At 34.7% G+C, this 23,964-nt stretch overlaps 1 protein-coding gene across 1 annotated transcript in view; it reads left to right on the top strand.

The window, feature by feature from the left end:
- The window catches only part of GFRAL (GDNF family receptor alpha like), a 64,237-nt gene that overhangs the window by 11,630 nt on the left and 28,643 nt on the right, over positions 1-23,964 (top strand). The window contains exons 4-6 of the mRNA XM_025384512.1: positions 5,885-5,938; positions 7,344-7,674; positions 15,122-15,372. Of these exons, the coding sequence (XP_025240297.1) occupies positions 5,885-5,938; positions 7,344-7,674; positions 15,122-15,372 (636 nt within the window). The remainder of the gene's footprint in view (positions 1-5,884; positions 5,939-7,343; positions 7,675-15,121; positions 15,373-23,964) is intronic.

Raw genomic sequence — 23,964 nt, forward strand, 5'->3', positions numbered from 1 at the left:
AATGTAAAGGAGCATGTCTCATCAAGCTGGCATTGGGAAGCAGAGATCTTGAGGAGAGAAATCTAAAACAGAGATACAGAGGTTTATAAGTAGATAAAAAACATAAAGGAGAGTTAGACTGCCTGGGAAAAACACAAAGAGAAGAGAAAGATATTTTCAGAAGAATTTTATAATCTAGTTGAAGAAATGAAAAAGAAGGTTTTTAAATACAGGAAAAGAAGCTACAGAGAGTGGAATTTTTGAAGTCAATGAAAGAGAGTACATGAAGAAAATTGTCAAAATGCTGAAAAGTCAAATAAGATAGGGCCTGATAATGGCATTAATTTGCTAATTAGTAGACGTTGCTAGTTTTAGATTAAGTAGGCTGAAATGTGAGCATGCTGAAATGCTTATTAAAATATATATTGAGTTTTTCAAGATGGTAAGACATCTGAAACATCTGAACTTAACAGCCTTAATAGCTACTTTTAGCATATCAAATTTTGACAAAATACTGTATATGAACAGAACTATATATATTTAGAGCAGTTAAACTGAAATCAGTTTACATACTAAACCTATTTTTCCCACAGTAGAAATTTATTAAATACTGCTATGTGGAAATATTGATGAATCAGTCATACAAAAACCTTGTACTCAATGAAAGTTTCATATGGACACGACCTAAAGGAGAAGGCCTCAATATTCCCGGACCTGACATGGTTTTTATGTTTACAGAACGCATTCAGCTGATTTGTTATAATTCATGATAAAGAATTATAAAGAAAATAATTTAAATATGAGAAAGAACATGATAATTTAAATCTTAGCATTCTCTCTATGTCAACTGCAGCATCCTCCACAAACCTTATAATCATCACTTCAATAAAATGATTTTCTCTCCCTGCTTTGCATTCCCAAAATATTCTCCAGAGTACACAGACACGCACTTTTCTATTCTCAAGAAAATCAGTTTTGTTATTTCTTTTTAAAAATATGCTAAAGCACCTAGCATAATGCCTGACACTTAGCAAATGATTAGTAAATATACAATGTCAGTGTTTTTCATTAATTAAACATATTTTGAGCATCTAAATCATGTGTCCATTCATGAATATTTATGTGTAAACCCTGGAGAATATATAAAAAACATCATCAAATGAAATGAAAAAGCAAAAGTGATGAAGAAAAATATCACTAAAAGAAATTGAACATTAACGTGGTTCTATAAACGGTAGTGTTTTTTTTACATGTCAGTTTTTAAAAATGCAAGATCATTTGTAATAGCTCTCTTGAAATAACTTTAAATGGTTTTTGAAAAATAACAGATATTGGAATATTTATAAAAATATGTCTGTACACTTTTGAAAACATATTAAAAAATCATAAGTAAATTCATTTATTTAATTTTTAGTCAACCTTACTCTATTTGTAGGAGAATCAGCCCTGTCCTCAGATTTGACTTTGCAAATATCACACAATAGTTCCATAAGAAAGATACACCATTAATAGCTGAAGTAAAGAGTGACTGCAATAGCAGCACGTGTCTGTCCGGAATCTGAACATTTTACTTTGTTGTAAGAGAATATTAGGAAAATCTGTGAGAGAGAAACAGAACAATCAAAGACCCTTGATGAAGGCCAAATGTGTGCAGTATTAAGAAAAAGCCTGAAAGAAATTGCTTTGTGGAATTGTTAATGCAGTGATTCCTCTAAAGTAGACTGCATTTGGGAATGTTTGAAGAAATTTGTATACAGGATGCTCAAATGAATGAGGTTCCAGCCTTCCTTGACGACTAAGATGAATTCAATCAGGACCTTGTTTTATGTTGAGATTAACAATGAAATTAATGGTGTCTTGGACCAGAGTGGTAGCAGGGTGAGATGATAACAGATTCTGGATATATTTTGTTACCAGTGGGTCAATAAAAGAGGAAATGAATGAGGTCCATGGACTAGTCTATGAGATACTTCAACATTTACTAGTGTGAGAGAAGAGGAAGGAATCAGCAATGAAAAACGGTAAGGAGCTGCCAGAAAAGCAAATTAGGAAAGTATTGCATCCAAAAGAAAAACGAAGAAAGAGTTTCAAGGAAGGGTGAAAGTTTAAGAAGATCAAATGATTTGGTAGAGACTTCAGAATCAGAAATCAGCTATTGCATTTGCCAATGTGGAGGTTATGAACTGGATAAGAACAGTATCTGTGGCATGGTAAGCACAATGGCAGGATTAGAGGTGGAGTTTGGAGAGTACATAAGGGGATAGGAAGAGAGAAATTGGAGCCAGAAAATACGGACTGCACTTTGAAAGATTGTTGTTAAGGAAGACAGGAAATAGGGCAGTGCTTGGATAAATAAGTGAGGTAAAAAGAGGGCTTTTTTCCCCAGAAGATGGAAAAAAAAGTTCTGTATGAGAATGGGAATGATTTAGAAAGGGTGATACAATTGATTATGCAGGGTTAAATGGTGAATAATATTCAATATTTATTCAAATATGTTTATTGAATAATATTGAGTAGAAATGTAAGATAATAAGATATAGTCCCTGATCTCATGGATCCCACATGCCATTTTCCCAGCCTTGTCCTCCAGCATAAAGGGATTCCCAGTTGAAGCCTCTGCTAACATGAGAGTCAAGGTCATCTTATGAGAATGATGAAGGAAATGGTAGGATATGCAGCTTGATGTAAATGCATAATGTCTGGTGACATCTGAAATTGTACACATTAGAAGAAAAATTGCTGGTAATTATTTTTTTAATTTGTTGTGATACTAGTTAGGATGGTAGTGTGACTTTTCTGTGAGAAAAAAAAAAAAAAAAAAAAAAAACAGTATAAATGAGCAGAAAAGCCACACAGCAAAATTTTATAGGGTTGGAGTTTTATAGAGAATCACTAGAAAGTAAAAGAAGTAAGGACGGAATGACAGTAACAAGAAACTGTTCCTTTAGTAGGGTGAGTGATCTAGGCTGGAAAGAGTCTGTGAATCCAGGAGATGATGCTAAGATTGGGAGTGAATAAAAAGATGAAAGTTCCGGAGGTATATATGCACTTGAAGTAATCAAGAATGTGAAGCTTTGGAAGCCAGTAAGATAATTAATATTTGCAATTGAAAGAGAGAGAACTTCATGTCAATGTCAGGTCTAGAAGTTGATCATTGGTGTGGCGTAGTTGGAGTGTCGGTGAAGGTCATAAGGGCAATGGTTAAGGAATTGTGAATTAACGGTGGAAGATGGTTCTTTTTCCAAAAGGCATAGAGGTAACTTAGCACAATGACAAGATCTGAGGTAGAGGAGAATATTGAGACAGTACCTGAGTCAATGCTGAATATCAGGGCAAGACTTTGAGGTTAATATTTGACAAGAGAAAAGAGGGAGGCACAACCAGATAGCATAAAATTCAAAGAAGGATAAATGTTTTATAAGGATGAGTAATTAATATTTTGGAAGCTATAAAGCTAGCAAAGTAGATATAAACACATTCTAATGATATCGTGGTATGTTCTATATGGGAAATGGGCAGCATTCATTAGCAAGAGCTACAGGGAAATGAAGCTAGAGAAAAGCTAGGCTCCCAGATATTACATTCTTCTGTTTTTCTTCTTGCTTCCATGGATGATTCTTCTCAGTCTCCTCTGAGGATCTTCTTTTGCTTTTGCTTTTGCTTTAAATGTTGCCACATACTCCCTAAAAAAGAAATATCGGTTGCATTTAATTCAACTAGTCATTTTATAGAAACGTGTTTGTCTACTAGTTTATTGTAAGCATGTTTATCAGATTATAAAATATAAATCAAAATATTTACAAGAGTTTAGTTTCTGATACTATCATGTTAAGATAAAGAAGATACATGGAAGTACTTCTGATTCTAATATTAGATATTAGCATATTTTAGGGATTGTTGGGTATTTTCTGATGAATTGTATAGGATTTTATAACTCACATGTAGGTCTTGTTAGTGAATACTTTTATTTGTTTCTAAAACATATTGACCTTCAACTCCTCTTTCAGTAAAAGCCACTGTTTAAAATACCCTCTGGGAAAAAGTGTGTGTGTGTGTGTGTGTGTGTGTGTGTGTGTGTGTGTGTAAATGCTAGCTTTATATTTAATGTATAAATGTTAATTTCATATAAAATTAGCATTTAATGTATAAGTATTATAATACCTTCTAAGAAGCACTTTATTTTCAGACACTAAAAATAACTGTTTTGTTGTGTTGATAACAAGTACTCATCCGGTAAGTAAATTAGACTGCTCTGGCTGCCGTAACAAAATAGTACAGGCTGGGTGGCTTAAAAAGCAAAAATTGTATTTTTCCCCAGTTCTGGAGTATGAAAAATCTCAGATAAAAGTCCCTAGGATCTGTTCCTGGCTAGGAGTCCTCTTTTACTAGCTTGTAGATAGCCAGCCACCCTCTCCCTGTGTTCTCAGGACCTTTCCTCAGTGAGTGCTCCAGGGGAGATAGACAGCTACCTCCCTGAAGTCTTCTGATATGGACACTAATCCTATTTGATAAGGGCCGCACTCTTATGACCTCATTTAACCTAAAGACACCATCACTCCACAACTGCACAGGGAGATTACGGTTCCAAAATATAAATTTAGAGGTAATGGGAAAAACATTCAGTTAATAACAGTTAGTGAAGCTGCTGTTTGTTTATGTCTACACAGCAGTTTCTTGAATATATTTTTGTCAGTGGCACAGCCTTACCAATCAATCCCAATGCAGAGGTGTTAATCCATAAAAGAATGTCTAGCCTAGACTCTTGTACCTGTTACAAAAACTATATGACTCCCTGGGATCTGTTTATTGGGATTTTATTAGATATGGAATAGTAGCACAGAAGTTGGAACCTCCAGATCTTCCTCAGAGAGGTGGGATGATGGGTGGGATCAAGAAGAAGAGTGGTTCTCAAGCTGAGACTTGATCAATTAAGAAAACAAAAACCATGCACAGTGAGAATAGCTTGGACAATATAAGGAGTCTGGAAGGCCGTGACACACCTGAGGGTAGAAGTAAGCTTCCTGCGGTAGTACCATCTTATATATGCACTAGACTAGAAGGCAGGAAATATGAACAAACAGCTCAGATTAGGACATACTGAATCATGAAGGGGCATTAATGCCATAACAAAAGTTAGTATCTTAATATCCAATGAAAAAATAATAATTTTCATTTCAAAATGAAAATCCTATCATCTGATTCCTCTGCCACGTTATGGATACATTAGTGCTCCTTTTAGTTACTTTTGGCTTTGTTTTGTATGTCTGTATTTCCTTCTAGGCTGTGGGATGCTCGATGACAGGGACTGCAGATTTACATCCTCAGTTTGTCACCTGGTACATAGTAGGGAACCAACTAATGTTCCTTTAAAGATTTTGGAATAAGCTGAACATTCATTTTCATTAATGAGATTTTTCAATACTATAATTATAATTTCTAAGAACTCGTGGAGGATAAGATAATCAGAGGTGAAACTGGGTTTAAAATTGCATTTCAAATTAATGAAGACCCTACTGAGAAGGGTTTCTATACTGGATTGTGGTGGGAGGTGGTGTTCAGAAAATATTCCTTCTGTTTTTTCTTTTTTTTCCCCCTCCAGTCAGCGCCCAGTGTTTGTTTACTCCATGCATGCAGTCTAGTCACTAGCATTTATTTAAGTCTTCAAGTAACTGAATCCTCAAAGCAGGGCTGTTTAGCTCACTTGAATGATATTTCAGAGGCTTATTTTCTCCATTTATACCACACTAATTTTGAATATCAAAGGCTAAATACATGTTACATAACGTTGTATGTACTTTTGCTTGAATATATGTGGACTTTACTCATTTATAAATGTGGCTCACATATTCCTAGGAAATTCAGAAAATTGTTCAATAATAAAATAGTTTCTTTGTTTTCCTTCTAGATAACATGAAAGAGGATAAATTCAAATGGAATCTAACTACACATTCCCATCATGGTAATGTTGATAAGTTATGATTTTGATCTGCATTGCAAATACCTGATAATATAATTTAAAAGGTAGTTACCAGGCTTCCTAAAGATAGGCCAATACAAAATAAATTACATTGTTTAACAGTTCTAATATAATAAAATGCAACCAAGTCATTTCATTTCTTTTACTAGTGATCCATCGAAGCAACTACTTTGCCCCTCCGTTATCAATGTATACATGTGCTGAGAAATATTTAATAATTAAAACCAAATACCAGGTTGGGCGCAGTGGCTCACACCTGTAGTCCCAGCACTTTGGGAGACTGAGGTAGGTGGATCGTTTGAGCCCAGGAGTTTGAGACCAGCCTGGACAACATGGCAAAACCCTGTCTTTGCAAAAACAAAACAAAAAAATCAAAACTTAGCTGGGCATGGGGGCATGTGGCTGTGATCCCAGCTCATTGGGAGGCTGAGGCAGGAGAATCACTTGAGCCCAGGAGATGGAGGTGGCAGTGAGCTGGGATCACGCCGCTATACAGCAAGACCCTGTCTCAAAAATGAAACAAACAAAAACCCAAATAGTAGATATTGATTACATTTCATGGATATTTGTGATCATATAAGTTATTTGGCACCAACTGTTTTTGTGTGTAATTGTGTTTCTGTAGGAATATAAACATTTACGTATGCTAGAATAACTATGTGGAACCTTTATTCAAGATTCCCCTCACAAAAACGTGAAGCAGAAGAAGAATCATTTTGCCTTGAGCCATAACCATAAGCTATGTAGTTCAAATGCAATTTCTGAAGATTTATTGTTTGCATTTGAAAACCCTGGACTGGGAGATTTTTCCTTCAGCTCAGTTTTGGCCCTGCACACTTCCCATCACTCTAGATAACAATGTGTATCCTGTATAGATGAAAGATGATTCCAATAAGTCTACTCTTTTTTTTTTTTTTTTTTTTTTGAGACGGAGTCTCGCTCTGTCGCCCAGACTGGAGTGCAGTGGCCGGATCTCAGCTCACTGCAAGCTCCGCCTCCTGGGTTCACGCCATTCTTCCACCTCAGCCTCCCGAGTAGCTGGGACCACAGGCGCCCGCCACCTCGCCCGGCTAATTTTTTGTATTTTTTAGTAGAGACGGGGTTTCACCGTGTTAGCCAGCATGGTCTCGATCTCCTGACCTCGTGATCCGCCCGTCTTGGCCTCCCAAAGTGCTGGGATTACAGGGTTGAGCCACCGCGCCCGGCCAGGTCTACTCTTTAGGTCTCAGTAAATTCATACTTACTCTAAAAGATGTAATGTTTGCCAAAAATAGGACATTGGTACATCATTGTATTTTGCTCATAGACTTCTCACAGTGTTTTACAGATTCTGTATGTACAGCTTTGTGTTTACTTTTCCACGACCTGGGCATATCATTGCTTTCAGGATTCAAAGGGATGTGGTCCTGTTTGGAAGTGGCAGAGGCATGTGTAGGGGATGTGGTCTGTAATGCACAGTTGGCCTCTTACCTTAAAGCTTGCTCAGCAAATGGAAATCCGTGTGATGTGAAACACTGCCAAGCAGCCATACGGTTCTTCTATCAAAATATACCTTTTAACATTGCCCAGATGTTGGCTTTTTGTGACTGTTCTCAATCTGATATACCTTGTCAGCAGTCCAAAGAAGCTCTTCACAGCAAGCCATGTGCACTGAACATGGTTCCACCCCCTACTTGCCTCAATGTAATTCGCAGCTGCCAAAATGATGAATTATGCAGGTGGGTAAAAACACTCATGCATTACTTTCTTATTTCGGCACCTTATTTGTTACAGTCCAGTCCTAACACTTGATCTCATTACATTAGCTAGAGTTCCCACCATCATCCAACATGGTGTAAATAAAGCCAGACAATTCATATTTTTTTGAATCTGTGGTACATGTGCAGTATCGTCTTTGAAATTCAAATGCAGAATAGATTTTTAAAATAAAAAAATCAGCATGTCAAAATATGGTAGCCATGAAATAGTATTATAAAAATTATGTATTCAAGTTAGTCTAATGAATGAGTTAATAGACCTGATTTATATATCAGCCTTTTAATTTTTTTTGTTTAATTATATAAGGCTGTTACAAATTTATTATTTTGGCAAGGAGACTCTTCAAACTTTGAAATAAATTATTTCTGTCTTAGGTTGGAGATCAGGAAGAAGAAGGTAGCTTAAATACTCACATGAGTGGTGCAAGGTCAGAGATAACCAGGTCTACACACATTTATGTCTTTTCACAATGTCAGGCTTTAATACTATTCAGTCCCAAAAGCCATGAGCTACATGGAGTTCCCAAGGAGGCAGTTCTCCTTAGTACTTCTCATTCACTTTGTTTTCAGAGCCATGGGTACACAGACTGAAGCCACTCCACAAATCAGTCAGTATTGCAAACCATATATAATAGTGTACTTAATCGATATATAAGGGTTATAGGTTAAACATTCCACAACAAAGTAACATTTAACATTAAGAGAAAAGGGATAGTAAAAAGGGTTAAGGAACGAGTCCAGAAAGAGTGACAAAAACAAAGATTCCTCTGGTCTTATCTGGGCTGTCCATCAATCTTGCAAGGAAGAGTCTTCGATGTTGGGAGAATTGTTGGCAGCAGATGCTGGGTGCTTATCATGAGTGATAGCAAGACGGTGTCAGGTAAGATAGCCATTTTGAGCTGCTGAAGTCCTACTCTATTTATGGCCACGGAGTCCTCTTGAGAGGACTGATAGTGGAAGAGTATACTTGTTTATGTCCTTATCTGGTTGGATGCAGTCTTGTTTATTTAACAAAATATTTTGTCCCTGTTGGAAAAGCACCCTATGAAATCTAAGATAGAGTCTTTTTTGGAGTTACTTATGTCAAGAATGCTGTATACAAATAGCATTTGGACATCCCTAGCACACATGTATGCCATGATCATAGAAATGTATTCATTCTCCTCTTTCCAACCTCACACCTTTGATTCTTGGGGGAGTAATGTTATTCATTTATTTATTAATTCAACAAAGGGTAACCAAGCACCTACTACTCCTCTAGGCAATGGTGAATAAGAGAAACAAATGCCTATGGATCTTATAGTCCAGAGAGAAGACAAATATTAAATTAAAAATGTATATGTTGTTTTAAGGCAATGAGTGCTCTGGAGATTAAAGAAGAACAGAATAAAAGGGATTGTGAATGGGCTGAAAGAGTTGCAGGGTAAATGGGGTGGCCCCAACAGGAAGAATTTTACCATAGCTGAAGTGAGAAAATGGGCCTCTCTCAGTAGATACTGAGAGAGGAGATACTAAGCAAACTGACGAGCCAGCTTAGGAAAACATGTATGTGGCATGTTAGAAAAGCAGTGAGGGTAGAGTGTGCAAAGGGGAGAGAAATAGGGACGAGATGAGAGATTTAATTGAGTGGGTGTGAACAGTCCTATATCATATAAGGGCTTGAGGGACACTGCCTAGGACTTCGGACATGTAGGTGGCTTAGTGTGTGATTTGTCATATTTGTCCCCTTGTTTCAACCACTGGCAAAAAAACAAAAAAAGTAATGATACCAACTTCCTGAATATTCTTAGTAAAATTCTTTTTTTTAGCTTTTTAACTATGTCTACTCTTATTCTCAGTCACTGTAACTTGCAAAGTAGTTCCAGATCTTGTAAATATTTGTTAAAAAGAACTGCTTCCCCATAGCACACATTCTATGAAATAAGTGATAAAGAGCTAAGCAGAGTTCTAGAGCATTGACATATTTCGTCAACTTATCACATAGGATATCAAAGTTCTTAAAATAGTATTTGAGAATTTTTCATGCAAATGTGTGTCAGTTATTTTAAGGCTTATTATTTATTTTTCTTGAGTGAACAATAAAGGCAGTGACAAAATACTTTTTATAATGCAATTTAGGTTTTCCAACTCATTTATCATCTCAAAAATCCTTATTAGAGAAATACTATATTTCATTGATTCTAAGATGCGATTTCTTTTTACATATTTTAACATCCCTGACATATTTGAAATAATTTTTTAAGGTTAATGACAAAGATATTTGTCATAATTTAAGTCCCCAGGTGTTTTTTGTTGTTGTTGTTGTTGTTGTACATAAATTATGGTATCTTCTGAAATCAATGAAATATGGTAAACACGTTTGAGCACACTACTTTTCTCACATCAAATGAACTAAAACTATTACTATTCTGCCTTTCTAACTATCACATTCCTACATCAACGATGAAACCTAATAATATTTTAACCAGCCAGGGCCAGGGGACACCATTGTTTCAATAACAATCACTATAAAAATATCAGATTTATTCACAGGTGGGTTCCCAGCTTTGCCTAATTCCAGTGCCAGGGCTTTAGAGGTGCTATCTAATTATCTGGAAGCCATTAGCATTCAACCTTCAAAGCATGGTATTTCTGAGCATCCACATCAAAGAAAATATTTTAATAGCAAGTGATGGCTCTGCTGCTACAGTCCTTGAGACTTCCTATGATAGACTCTGAAGCACACACTCTTACACTAACCTCCCCTTGGTATCAACACCTTCTCAGATGGACTGGCACAGAGTTGATGATTTTCCTCAACAAGGACTCCCGGGTTTAACCACCTTCTCAAAATGTTTGGTGTAGGGTCTGGAGTCGGATAAGCACTCAAAAAACGTCATCTCCCTTCCTCTCACTTTGGAATATTGTACACGTAATTTTTATATTGTAATATACATATACATATTTCTTCTCATGTAATTTCTTTCTTAGATTAGTTCAGGCGTAAGGACTGTGTGTCTTCAATTTCCTTTCACTATGTGCAAATAGTCCCTTAATGAGTACTTTATAGAGGTGATGGAAATGTTATATAATATTAGTAGTCAATGTGAAAAGACAAATCCTATCATTTTCCTGAGGAAATTTTGCCTTAGGGAGATGTCCAGCATTTATATTAAATTATTGTTAATGTAATTCAGATGAAAAACAAATCTCCAAGTGGAAAACCACTTCTTCAATGAGAATATTAAGCCCTTTATGATACTTACCTTTTTTGCAGAAGAGCCTGTACATAGGCAAAACAGGGCACTTCAGTTTTAAAATACATTTTCTGTCCCTGTTCCAGATTTTTCAATTCACGATGGGTTTTGAAATTCCTTTATTTTTTAAAAGCCAAAGAGGACAATTTAAGGGCCATTTCTCAATTAATTTTCTCTAGTACAGATACCCTCTGGGAGGTGAGATTATGTCTTGCCAATTTCACAAAAGTCTGGGTATTTATGGAAAATTATAATACATTGTATTTTTATATATTAACTTAAAAAAGTAATGACAAGGTATTTGCTTAGAAAATATTCTAAATACTTTAAAATATGCATGTATTTTTATTTAATTGATTTAAAACAGATGGCACTATATGGTAACCTTCTCTATATGTTATTTTTGTTAGTTTTCCCTAAATGTGGATTAAAGGTCTTTCCATAATTGCATATAAGAAAATTCACATATCAGGGTCTGTTGGGGAGTAGGCGGGGAGGGGAAGGAACTTAGTGGTCGAGTCAATAGGTGCAGCAAACAACCATGGCTCATGCATACCTATGTAATAAACCTGCCCGTTCTGCACATCTGTCCCATTTTTCTTAGAAGAAATTTAAAAAAAGAAAATTCTTAAATGTTTGAATAGCTATAGAGTGTGCCATTGCATGGATGTAGCTTAATTAATTTGCTTAGTCTTTTTTGGACATTTAGACATATTCCGAGTGTCTTATTTTATTTGTAGTTATCGTAAATGGGACTACTTTGAAGATTTGTTTTTCAGATTGTTTGCTGTTGGCATATAGAAATGCTACTGATGTTTGTATGTTAATTTTATATCTTACAAATTTACTGAATTTGTTGATCAGTTCGAAGAGTTCTTTGGTGGAGTCTTTGGGTCTTTTCAAATATAAAATTATATAATCTGCAAACAAGGATACTTTTTCTACCTTTCTAATTTGGATACTCCCCCGCCCCCTGCCTTTTTTTCCCCTTCTCTTGTCTAATTGCTCAGCTAGGACTTCCAGTACTATGTTGAATAGCAGTGATGAAAGTAGGCATCCTTGTCTCATTACAGATCTTGGAGGAAAAGCTTGCAGTTCTTCCCCATTCCATGTGATACTAACTATTGGTCTGGTGTGTCATATATGGCATTTATTCTGTGGAGGTATATTCCTTCTATACCCAGGTTTTGAGGCTTTTATCATGAAGGAATGTAGAACTTTATCAAATGCTTTTTCAGCATCAATTGAAAGGATCATATCTTTTATGTCCTCCATTTTGTTGATATGATGTATCAAACTGATTGATTTGCATGTATTGAACCATCCTTGCATCACTAGGAAAAATCTCACATGGTCATGATGAAAAATCTTAATGTGTTGTTGAATTTGGTTTGCTAGGGTTTTGTTGAGGATTTTTCCATTAATTTTCTTCAGGAAAATTGACCTATAGTTTACTTTCCTTGATATGTCTCGTCTGGTTTTGGTATTAGGGTGATACTGGCCTGATAGAATGAGTTTGGAAGTATTCCCTCCTCTATTGTTGGAAATATTTTGAGTGGAATTGGTATTAGTTCTTCTCTAAGTGTTTGGTGAAATTCAGCATCAGGTCCTAGGTTTTCCCTTGCTGGGAGACTTTCTATTATAGCTTCGATCTCATTACTTGTTATTGGTCTGTTCAGGATTTGGATTTCTTCGTGGTTCAAGCTTGCTACGTTGTATGTGTCTACAAATTTATTCATGTATCCATTTTAGATTTTCTGATGTATTGGCATATATTTGCTCATAGTAGTCTCTAATGATCCTTTGAATTTCTGTGTCATCGGTTGTAATGTTTCCCTTTTAATCACTGATTTCTTTTATTTGGGTTTTCTGTCTCTTTTTATTAGTCTGGCTGATGGTTTGAGATTTTATCTTTCCAAAAGACCAATGTTTCATTTTGTTAATCTTTTGAATTTTTTTTGTTTCACTTGCACTTATTTCTGCTCTGATATTTATTCATATTTATTTTCTACTATTAATTTTGGGTTCAGTTTGCTCTTGACTTTCTAGTTCTTTAAGATGCATTGCTAATTTGTTTATTTGAAGTTTTTCTACTTTTTTGATGTAGGTGCTTATTGCTATAAACTTTCCTCTTAATACTACTTTTGTCGTATCCCATAGGTTTTGATATGTTGTGCTTCCATTTTCATTGTTTTAATAAACTTCTAAATTTTGTTCTTAATTTCTTTATTTGCACACTGGTCAATCAGGAGCATATTGTTTAATTTCCCTGTATTTTTATAGTTTTCAAAGTTCCGCTTGTTATTGATTTCTAGTTTCATTCCATTGTCATCAGAGAAAATACTTGATATGATATCAATTTTTTGAAAATTTTAAGACTTACTTTGTTAGCTAATATATGGGTTATCATTGAGAACGATCTGCGTGCTGAGGAGAATAATGTGTATTCTTCAGCTATTTTATGAAATGTCCTGTAAATATCTATTAGGTCTATTTTATCTGTAGTGCAGATTAAGTCTGATGTTTCTTTGTTGATTTTCTGTTTGAATGATCTGTCCAATGCTGGAAGTGAGATGTTGAAGTCTCTCTCTTTAGCTCTAATAGTATTTGCTTTGCATGTCTAGGTACTGCAGTGTTGGGTGCATATATATTTACAATTGTTATATCCTCTTGCTGAATTGAATCGTTATCATTACATAATTACCTTCTTTATCTCTTTTTATAGTTTTTGTCTTGAATTCTATTTTGTCTAACAAAAGTATTGCTACTCTTGCTTCTTTTTTTGATTCCATTGGCATAGAATATCTTTTTTTATCCCTTTATTTTCACTCTGTGTGTTTCTTTATAGATGCTGTATGCTTCTTAGAGGTAAGAGATCATTGGCTCATTTTATTTTTCATCCATTTAATCCATTCAGCCATACTATGTCTTTTAATTGGAGACTTTAGTCCATTTATATTTCAAATGGTTTCAGAATACAGTGTACCAAAGTAGTATATTATTTTTAATTAAATATTATTTAGTTCATCATTTTGGCAAAATTTCATGGCATTTTTTCTGAGTGAAAATGTATCTACTTACCTGTAAGTAGATAAATCATGCAATTTAAACTTAGTAAAACACATATTTAAAATTAACAAATAGCATATAGGTACAGATATATTCTCTATCTAAGCGACAATCAATACTTCCAAAACTTACATTTAGGATATATGTTATATGTAACCCTTAACTGCATTGAAGGAATGTTTGTTCTTCTGGCCTAATAATTATATGTTCAGAAAATCTGCAGTATTTCCCTTATTATAAATTTAATGTACATGAATTAATCTTCAATATTATATTTAAAAGCTTATCCTTTAAGATGACTTAAATTATTCAATTATTAAAAACAATTGAGCTTTGGTTTTTTAACATAGCAGCATCCGTGTGGACAAATAACTTCATGAAAATGTCATGTACTCATAGGGCTTTGATACATGTTTTATGGCAACCTATTCAAGAAAGAGTAAAAAGCAATTTTAGGTGACAAAGATTAAATTGAAAGATTTTCATTCTTACATCCATTAATGAAAATATATTCTGATTGTAAAAAAATTCAAAAATGAAATTAGTGTACATTATCCAGACTTTTATTCCATTTTATTATACCAATAATCAAATACATAGTCAGAAATCTTATACCTCACAACATATTGCAAATTCTAATTAGTCTGCTTAATCCATTAAGAAAGTATAAAGCACCTCCCATCCTGTGGGATAACTGACTTGAAAGGTCAAGTATCTTATTTGAAATCACTTGGTGTGACACAGTGGCCAAAGGCTAGCCACAAAACTATATTCAGAATAAAACATTGCCAAGAAATCTCTGAAGTAGTTCATACCTCAAATCATCATATATTGGAATACAATTAGTAATAAAGGGAAATCCATCCAGGGAATCCTCAACTTAGCCTTTGTCTTTCATCACAATAAAGGGATGTAATTCACAAGATTACAGTTTCTTTCACACTCCCTATGGTGATTTTTCAAATTACAAATTTACTTTTCAACTATATACTAGCATCTTGGAGGCATTGTGTTCCATGTCTTTCATTAGGTGATGGGGGATCACATGTTAATGTGAAATAATATTATTCAAAACTAATTATTTTTCCTCATTCTTTGTCTAGGAGGCACTATAGAACATTTCAGTCAAAATGCTGGCAGCGTGTGACTAGGAAGTGCCATGAAGATGAGAATTGCATTAGCGCCTTAAGCAAACAGGACCTCACATGTTCAGGAAGTGATGACTGCAAAGCTGCTTACATAGATATCCTTGGGACAGTCCTTCAAGTGCAATGTAACTGTAGGACCATTACACAAAGTGAGGAATCTTTGTGCAAGATTTTCCAGCACATGCTTCATAGAAAATCATGTTTCAGTAAGTTCCCCGACTAAAATTATCTATCTATCTATCTATCTATCTATCTATCTATCTATCTATCTATCTATTTTGTTTTTGCCTGTACAGTACAAAGTGGTAATCCAGCATGGCACAGACATTTTTGTGTTTGCTATTGCATTTGAAAATTTGCTTTCTGATTATGTTCTGCATATTTACTATTTTACTCACTTACCTGAATATAGTACATTTTAAAAATTTATGTGATAGATCACTCTTAATTTGTTGATTTCAATATCAAAAGCATGGAAGACTTATTCTGTCAGATAAATGGATATATCAAGTGTCCATTGCTACATAACAAACCACAAGTATCTATACTAAGTAACAAAACAATAACTTCAAACAATAACCATTTATTTGCTCACAATTCTGCACATTGGACTTGGCTTAGCTGGATGGCTCTTCTGATGGTCTTTTTGGGGATCACTCATGTGCCTATTGTCATCTGGTACCAACAGGCTCTGCTGAGGCTGTTTGGTCCAAGGTGGTATTAGCAGACACCATTTGCTGGGATGGTGTGGTTCTTTTCCATATGACATTTTCAGTAGTATAGCCAAAAACTCTTACATGGCAGCAAAATAATTCCTAATGGCTAAACCCCATTGTGCAGCTATCTTTATCTGCTCCTGTCACATTTGTAAATATTTCACTGAACCAAGCAAATCACACTGATCAACCTCAGAGTCATTGTGGGAGTGGAATACATAAGGATGTGAATATTCAAGGTCAGATTAATCAGGGACATTACTCTAACAACCTACTATAATTGGCTGTCCCAATCTAGGTACAATATATTCACTCTTCAATTTAGTTTTTCTTTCCTTGGTCCTTAACACGTCAGCTAATCAACCTAAAATGATGAGATGGAAAACGTATTTTCCAAAGTTATTATTTAATTTAGGGACAAGAAAATTGATATTTAGTAATTTAAATAATTTGTTCAGCATCTCAAAGTGAGCAAATGGTCAAGAGGGACCATTTCTGAGTCTTAAGGAAAGAACCTATGGATGTGATTATGTACTAATTCAAAACCTCTCTATTATCCATCTTCAGGGTTAGACCATGCAACCATCTATGTCCCTAAACTTCCCCAGGCCCCTACCCCTAGGTCCCTAGTTGTAACTACCATATCTGCAGGTACTGTTTCTAGAAGGAAATAATGGATATTTACTGTTTCATAGCAAACCAAATCTTTATATTTATTGAAAATGTTTGACAGATATAGATCTATACTTACAGCTATATTTGTGTATCTGTGTCTATATACAGATACACATTTTACACGTTTATATTTCTATTTTTCCTTACAGATACTTAGGAGATGCACATTAGCCAAATATGATAAAAATTGTGATTTGTTGTGTATTAGGTAATAGACATACAACTCAGAGTGTATGGTTTTGATTTCAACAGTGTTTTCTGTGATATATCCACAATTTCTATAATTAGCACTACTGATATATTTCAACTGAAATCATGATACAGAGAAGAATTGCAGTGTTGTATAGGTCATATTTTCTGATTTTCCTCTCTTATTAACATTAGTTCTGTTGAAACTGAAAGTACTTATAATGAATGTCTCATATGATTATAGCAGGAAAATACCAAATAACCAATCTGGTATTAACCAAATTAAACTAACAGTAATATATACTGTTATATAATAACGGTTATTTATAGGTTCTTTCTAATATTGCATTTTATAAAGAAAAATGTTGATTCTACAGGTTAATAATGACTCAGTTTTTTGGCATGAATTCTCTAAAAATATAGGTCTAAACTTCCTAATTCTAGTTCTAAACCTGTTTTTCTCAAATATAACAACGATTGTGTTTGATTTTCATAGTGTTTGCTTACTATAACTTTTTCAGAGCAAAATATTTGCAGAGGTACTAAAGATGGACATTTGAAAATCCATAAACATTAAAGTACTATGTGAATGCTTTAGAAAAATGAAAATTCAAAATGTTTTCACTCTTCTTTACTTACCTAAGAAGTGGAAGATTTTGTTCCAAATATTACCTACTAAGACTAGGAATTTCAAAGGACAGGATTGGAAAATTAAAGGAACCTCAAAGGTCTTTGGTCACAGTTCTTGGTAGAGTTGTCCCTTGGTATCCATAGGGAATTGGTTCCAAGACTCAAATGGAAACCAAAATTTGTTCATGTTCAAATCCCTGATATAAAATGGGGTAGTATTTGCATATAACCTATGTATATCCTCCCATATGCTTTAAATAATGTCTAGATTACTTATAATATCTAATGCATTATTTACAGGTAAATGCCATGTAAATCATGGTTATAATGTATCTTTTACATTCATATACATTTTGTTGTGCTATTCTAAAATTGTTTTTTTCTCCCAAACATTTTGATCCAAAGTTGGTTGAGTCAGTGGGTGCAGAACTCACAGATATGGAGTGATGACTGTACTTGAATTAATAGCAAAAATTCCAAATAAAACCAAAAACCAAATCCTTAGGCCTTGCTAATTCTAACAAATCTTTATCCATTGCATCAAATATATGGAAGTAGCCCCAGGACATTTTTTGAAGGAAGTATGTCTCTCATCATTGCCCTGGCTTCTCACATCGGCCTAGCATTCTCATGCATTTTCAAAAGATCCATCATTACAGTATGTTTCCAAAACCCTTTAGCTTCTGCTTGCTTTACCTGAAAGGGTCAACTGAATAGAACTGAGAGGACAGTGAAGGGAGGCTTTTCAATCTGTCACATTTGCTTAATTAAATGTATTGTTTCTCAAACTCATTTGAGCTTAGGCCACAGTAAGTAATATATATTTATATTAGTTTTGTACTCTCTTTTTTATGCAATATACTCTGTTTCTCACAAATTTTTATTGCTTTATTCTATTGTTCCCCAATGCTAATCACTACTCACTAAATTGATTTTAAGACTTACTAACATGTTGTTCGCTGAAGTTTGAGAAACACTTTCTTGGAATATAACATCTGAAAATAAATTTATAAGATTAAATAGCTTGCCTAGGGTTTTACATTGGGTATGGTATAGTCATGACCCTGGCTGGTTGACTTGGAGCCCACTATATTCTCTTGTTTGTGAAATGATAATGAAAAAAAAAATAACAAAACAAAACAAACAAACAAAAAACTTGTATCTGTTCCATATTCTCCAAAGCTCTGTTAGTCTGAACTTCATAGTTCTGTTCTGAGAACTAAACTTGGCAAATGCACCGAAGAGCCCTTGTCCATTCCTGTGTGCATGACTACACTCAGGCAGAAGAGCATCCTGAACAAACCATGTGTTCTGTCACCAACCTCCACTTACCTACTGACTTCTAGATTCACAACAAACTTAATCATCTGTGATAATCTGTAGCACAGAACAAATTTGTGGCCCTTAGAGCTAACAGAGAAATGAGGGCCATGGAAGAGAGAAAAGTTGGTTGAGAGATAGAGGACCATAGACACGGAAAGGATTCAAAGATCCATTATTGTTTTGAGTCCATTATACCGAAGGAGTGGGAGGGTGTACCTTAAGCTGATAGAAATGTTATTTTTGCATGTCCCAGAACTTTGTTTTTTTAATACCAGTTGTATAGTCAGTAAACAAGGTATGATCCTGCCCCTGAAGACTCAGCTCCTTCATTTGAATAATTAAAAGAAAAAGGAGAAAGCAGAGGAGAAAGAGGAAAAGGAGGGAGGAGGAGAGGAGGGGGAAGAGAAAACATGAAGGAAGAGAAGGAGAAGGAGGCGTTAGGAGGAGAGAAAAGAGGACAGGAGGAGGAGAAACGGGGAGGAGGGTAAGAAGAAGAGGAAGAAGAAGAAGGAGAAGAAGGAGAAGGAGAAGAAGGAAAAGAAGAAGTAGGAGAGAAAAGAGGGAAGGTGGAGGAGGAGGATAAAGAGGATTAAGAAAAAGCAGAAAACCTCTGTTTAGTAAACTCTACAAGGGATGGAAAACATAGCAATACAAATGTGATACATGCTTAAAAAAATTTAAAGAATACAGAAATAATCCCATTCTCAAGAGATAGCCAATGTTAATAAGGTTGGTGTATATTCTTTTGAACTTTTTCTTTACTTGTAATACATACATACTTTGAATACCTTGTATATACATATTTACATTACTCTGACACACACACACACACACGTCATTTTTTAAGGCAATCAAACTAATTGCTTTACAGCTTGCTTTTTAAACTTAAAAAATATATGGTAAACCCATTTCCAAGTATTTATATATACGGTAGCTTAATTCTTTTTAAAGATTACATCATATTTTATGGTATAGCTACATCATAATTGTTAACTAATCTCCTATTAATGTGGATATTTTGTTTGAATGCAATTATTTTTACAGACATTGCTACAATAAATGTTATTGCACATATACACTGGCATTTCAAGAGAATAGGTTTCAAATGGTGGAATTACTAGACCATTTATGCATTTGTGCATTTTTAAATTTGGTAGGAATGGAAAAAAAACCCAGAATGTTCCAATTACATTTTTAATGAGAAAAATTTCATTATTTTTAAATTGTATTTTTATTATAAATAATATGGAACATCTTTTCAGTGACTTGTTGGAAATATTCTATTTCTTCTTACCTACTCCTATACTGTGCTTAAAATATCCTGCATCTTTAGTATCAGTAAATGACACTTTTGTTGCCTGTGTCAGCTGTTTGTGTGGATATGTGAAGACTCATTGATCTGCATACCTCCTAATGATCCTGGTGACAAAGTGATGACCTGGCAGGCCATAGTCTTGGGCTTGGAACTGGACCCTACTATGTGTTATCTGAGTTATGTAAAGGGCAAAGTTTTTAAATCATGTTTCGAATATTCAACCATTCTTCCTCAACTAGATAATCTCCATTGCTTTTTTAAAGGATAACTTTCACTACATGATTAATAGTTCAAAACAAAATTTATAATATAAATATAATTATGAAGAATAATTGTATTTATCATTTAGTTACAGAAAAATAACATTGTCATGAGTTTTGAAGTTCTTTTAAGTGCCCCTCAACATCACATTCTTTTCTTCCCCAATACAGAAATTGGTGTTTATTAATTCCTTGTGTCCCTTTATAATTTTGCCACATTAAAAAAACTCCAATCAATATGTTGTTTAGTTTTTCATGTTTTCAGCATTATGTAAATGGAATCACATTTTTTTGCCCCTTTAGTATCCTGAAATGAAGCCATATTATGATGTAGAACTAGTGACTTATTTTGCACTGCCATATAATATTCTATTGCAAATACATCTATTCATTCTATAGCTGGCATGTGTTAGCCTTTTTTCCATTTTTAAAAATTGTAAATAGTGTGGCCTGAGCATCTTAGTACATTTCTCTTGGTACACACATGCAAGGTATTCTCTAGGGAGCAGTTCTCAATCTTTGCTAAACATGAGAATCGTTGAGAGATTAAAAATTCTCATGTCCAATAAACCAATAAAATTACATTATATAATGGCAGGACTTGACAGTAGGATCAGCTTCATGGACATGTGGCCAGTGTAGTTACATAGGCCCTGTGCTTAGAAGAATCCCAGACCTGGGGTTTAATGCTCTGCAATCATCGTTGAAATTTTTAATGATTTTCTTTTGTTTTTGTTTTTGAAATTCAGTGAAGCGATAAAATACACGAAAGGTGGCTTGGAGCCTCAGCACATATGTGTTTCTGTGTCCTGCCATTTCGCATCTTCGCAGGGGCAAGTAAGTTCTCAGCTGCCTGCTCCCCATCCTCTGATGCTGGGCCCTGCCCAACACCCATTCACTGCACTATCCTGCAACTGCTGCCAGACATTTATTTTCTAAAAAGTAATATTGAGCCTTCCAGTCCACAGAAATACATATTTTTCTTTTCTGTCTTATAATAAATTCTTGTTACTTTCACAATGAAAAATAATTCTAAATATATTTTTTACATACCTTTGGCTATTTATAATTATTTGTAGGTATGACCAAATATTACAATTGCTATTGAAAGTCATATTTTCTCAGGGTTACACTGTCAAACTCTTTGTAGTTGAACTATAGAAATTCATTTGATTTCTATACATAAATTCATAAGTAGCAAAATTGTTAAACACTCATAGATTTTGACAATTTACAGAATTATTTTGTTCTTCCTGTGTAAATAACCATATACCCTTCATTAATCACAGTTTTGTTTCCTTTGTTCAATATTCAGGCTTTTTTAAATCCTCCCCCCACTCCCTGTAACATCTGGGACCTACAGAAAAAATGTGAAATATAAATGGTGATAGTGAGCACCGTTGCCTTGTTCCTGATCTTGAAGAGAATTATCTCATCATTTACCATTAAGTCTGACATTTGTCACAAGTTTTTTGTAGATACTGCAGATTGGAATAAAGAAGTTCTCTGCTATTCACAGAATGCAAATCACTTTTAAACAACAAATGAATGTTGAATTTTATTAAATTCTAGTCTACATTTAAGGATCTCATCTGAAATTTTTTGAGTACTTTTTAGTTATTGTCTTGTGGTAGAGTGATTGGTCATGGTTCTAACATTGTTAGACTACCAGAAATAGAACAAAAGTATTCATTTCTAAACACATTCAAGAATCTTTATTTGTACAAAAAGGAAAAAAGAAAAAAAACCAGACAAAAATAAACCCAAGTTATTCATTAGCATCCTATCTTTTCCCCTTTCACAGAAAAATTTTCTGGAAAAGTTGCCTGGGTTCATTGTTTCAATTTCTTCTTCTCTTACAAGTTGATCTACCCTTTCCAGTCTAGCTTCTGGGTATAGATCCACTCACAAAAGCAGCTTTCCCATAGGTTATCAACCATATCCATTTCAGAGGGCTTGGAGGTCCTTGTCTTACTTGGATTTTAAGCTACCTTCAAGAACAATTGATACACGTTTTTTCTTAATATACTCCTCTCACACCTTGGCTCCTATTCCTCTGATCACTCTGAATGCTCCTCTTATTTCTACTTTGTAGGCTTATCTACTTGGCTAATTAATATTTGTGTTTCAACACTCAGCTGTAGATTCTCTACTAAAGTAATGCTATAATCTTCCCCAAGGAGATCCCCTCCATGGCCATAGCATCATCACTTCTTACATTGACTTACAATCTTTAAGGAAGACCTCTTTTCTAAGATTTCAACCCAATTGTCTATTCACCTACTTGATATATTCTTTGGGATTTTGAGATTGTGATATAACAAATAAGCTCCAGAAGCTCGGTGGCTTTACAGAGTGGAAGTTTATTCCTTGGGAGCATAAGTCTAATCAGCGTTAACAATGGTCATTCAGAGGACTAGCCTCTTTCCTACATGCAGCTGTACCTCAGCATAGGACCTCTAAGTCTTCTCTACTCAGCAGAGGATACGAAAATACGAAAATACAAAATGTAGTTTGCCTCACAGTCATAAAGGAGCATTTTATGGTTTGATGGTGGCAACAGTGCATATCACACACACTCGTGGTCCACTGGCCCCAACTCAGTCACATGGCCACACCTATCTCCAGGGAGACAGGGAACTATAGTCTAGCTTTGTGCTGGGAGGAAAGGCAATTGTAATTGTTTATCAACAAGTAAGTCTCTGCCAGAGTTTACCCTTCCTCTTCCAAACTTTCCATTGCATTTTTCTCTTCACACAGAGAATATGCTTATTCCTTCTCCAGTGGAGACATCTTAATGTTCTTCAGATTTTTATTCAGCATCATCCACCAACTCAAAGCCCTGAATGTTAAAAGATGTGCAAGCCAAATGTTGTGGCACCTTGTAATAGACAGACAATCCACTGCCATCTTCCCGACACAGACACCAAACACTTAACACATCTAAACCCCACTATATACCTACATATAGTATCAGGAACAGCAAAACCTCAAAAAAAAAAAAAAAAAAAAAATTTTTTATAAAAAAAAAAAAAAAAAGGGGGAAAAGATAACAACAAAGAAATCCTTTTCCATAGGCATTGTGCAGCCTCTCTGGCAGTGTGGATTTCTGTAAGGAGAACCTGAATCAGATATCTTGTGAAGAACCATCCTCTTTGGCTCCTATTTTATCCTCTGAAAGGTTCTTCCTTGACCATACTTTTCCACAGCCATATCTGAAATAGGTTTGGCAGAGTACACCCTCCTCTGGGAACATGGAATGCTCATAGCCAAATCCTGTTCATACAGTTTGAAGGATTGAAAATTGTTTTAAAGTTTAACAGTCACAGACTTTTGCAAGCAGTGCTCCTTTGGCAATATAATCTCTTAAAAATGTGTTAGGTTTCTCATGTACTTGCTTTCTATCAGTTACATGTGCCAGTATTCACAATACAAAATTTTTCTTGACTTAGTTCCCAAGTCCGCCTTATTTCTTTCCTTCCCCACCTCTGTACCTCTCTCTCTCTCATTTAATAATTTAAGCTAATCTAAACAATAGACTGTGTAATAAGGTAATACCCTTAATCTGAGATTTGCTCCACCATTCAATCAATTTATTTAACTTAGAAATACTAGGCCTGTTATGACTGGAGATACTTTCCTTTTGTTTCTTCGACTTTTTTTTTTTTTTTTTTAAAGTTCTGGGATACA

The sequence above is a fragment of the Theropithecus gelada genome, chromosome 4, assembly GCF_003255815.1.
Source record: "Theropithecus gelada isolate Dixy chromosome 4, Tgel_1.0, whole genome shotgun sequence".
Lineage (NCBI taxonomy): Eukaryota > Metazoa > Chordata > Mammalia > Primates > Cercopithecidae > Theropithecus > Theropithecus gelada.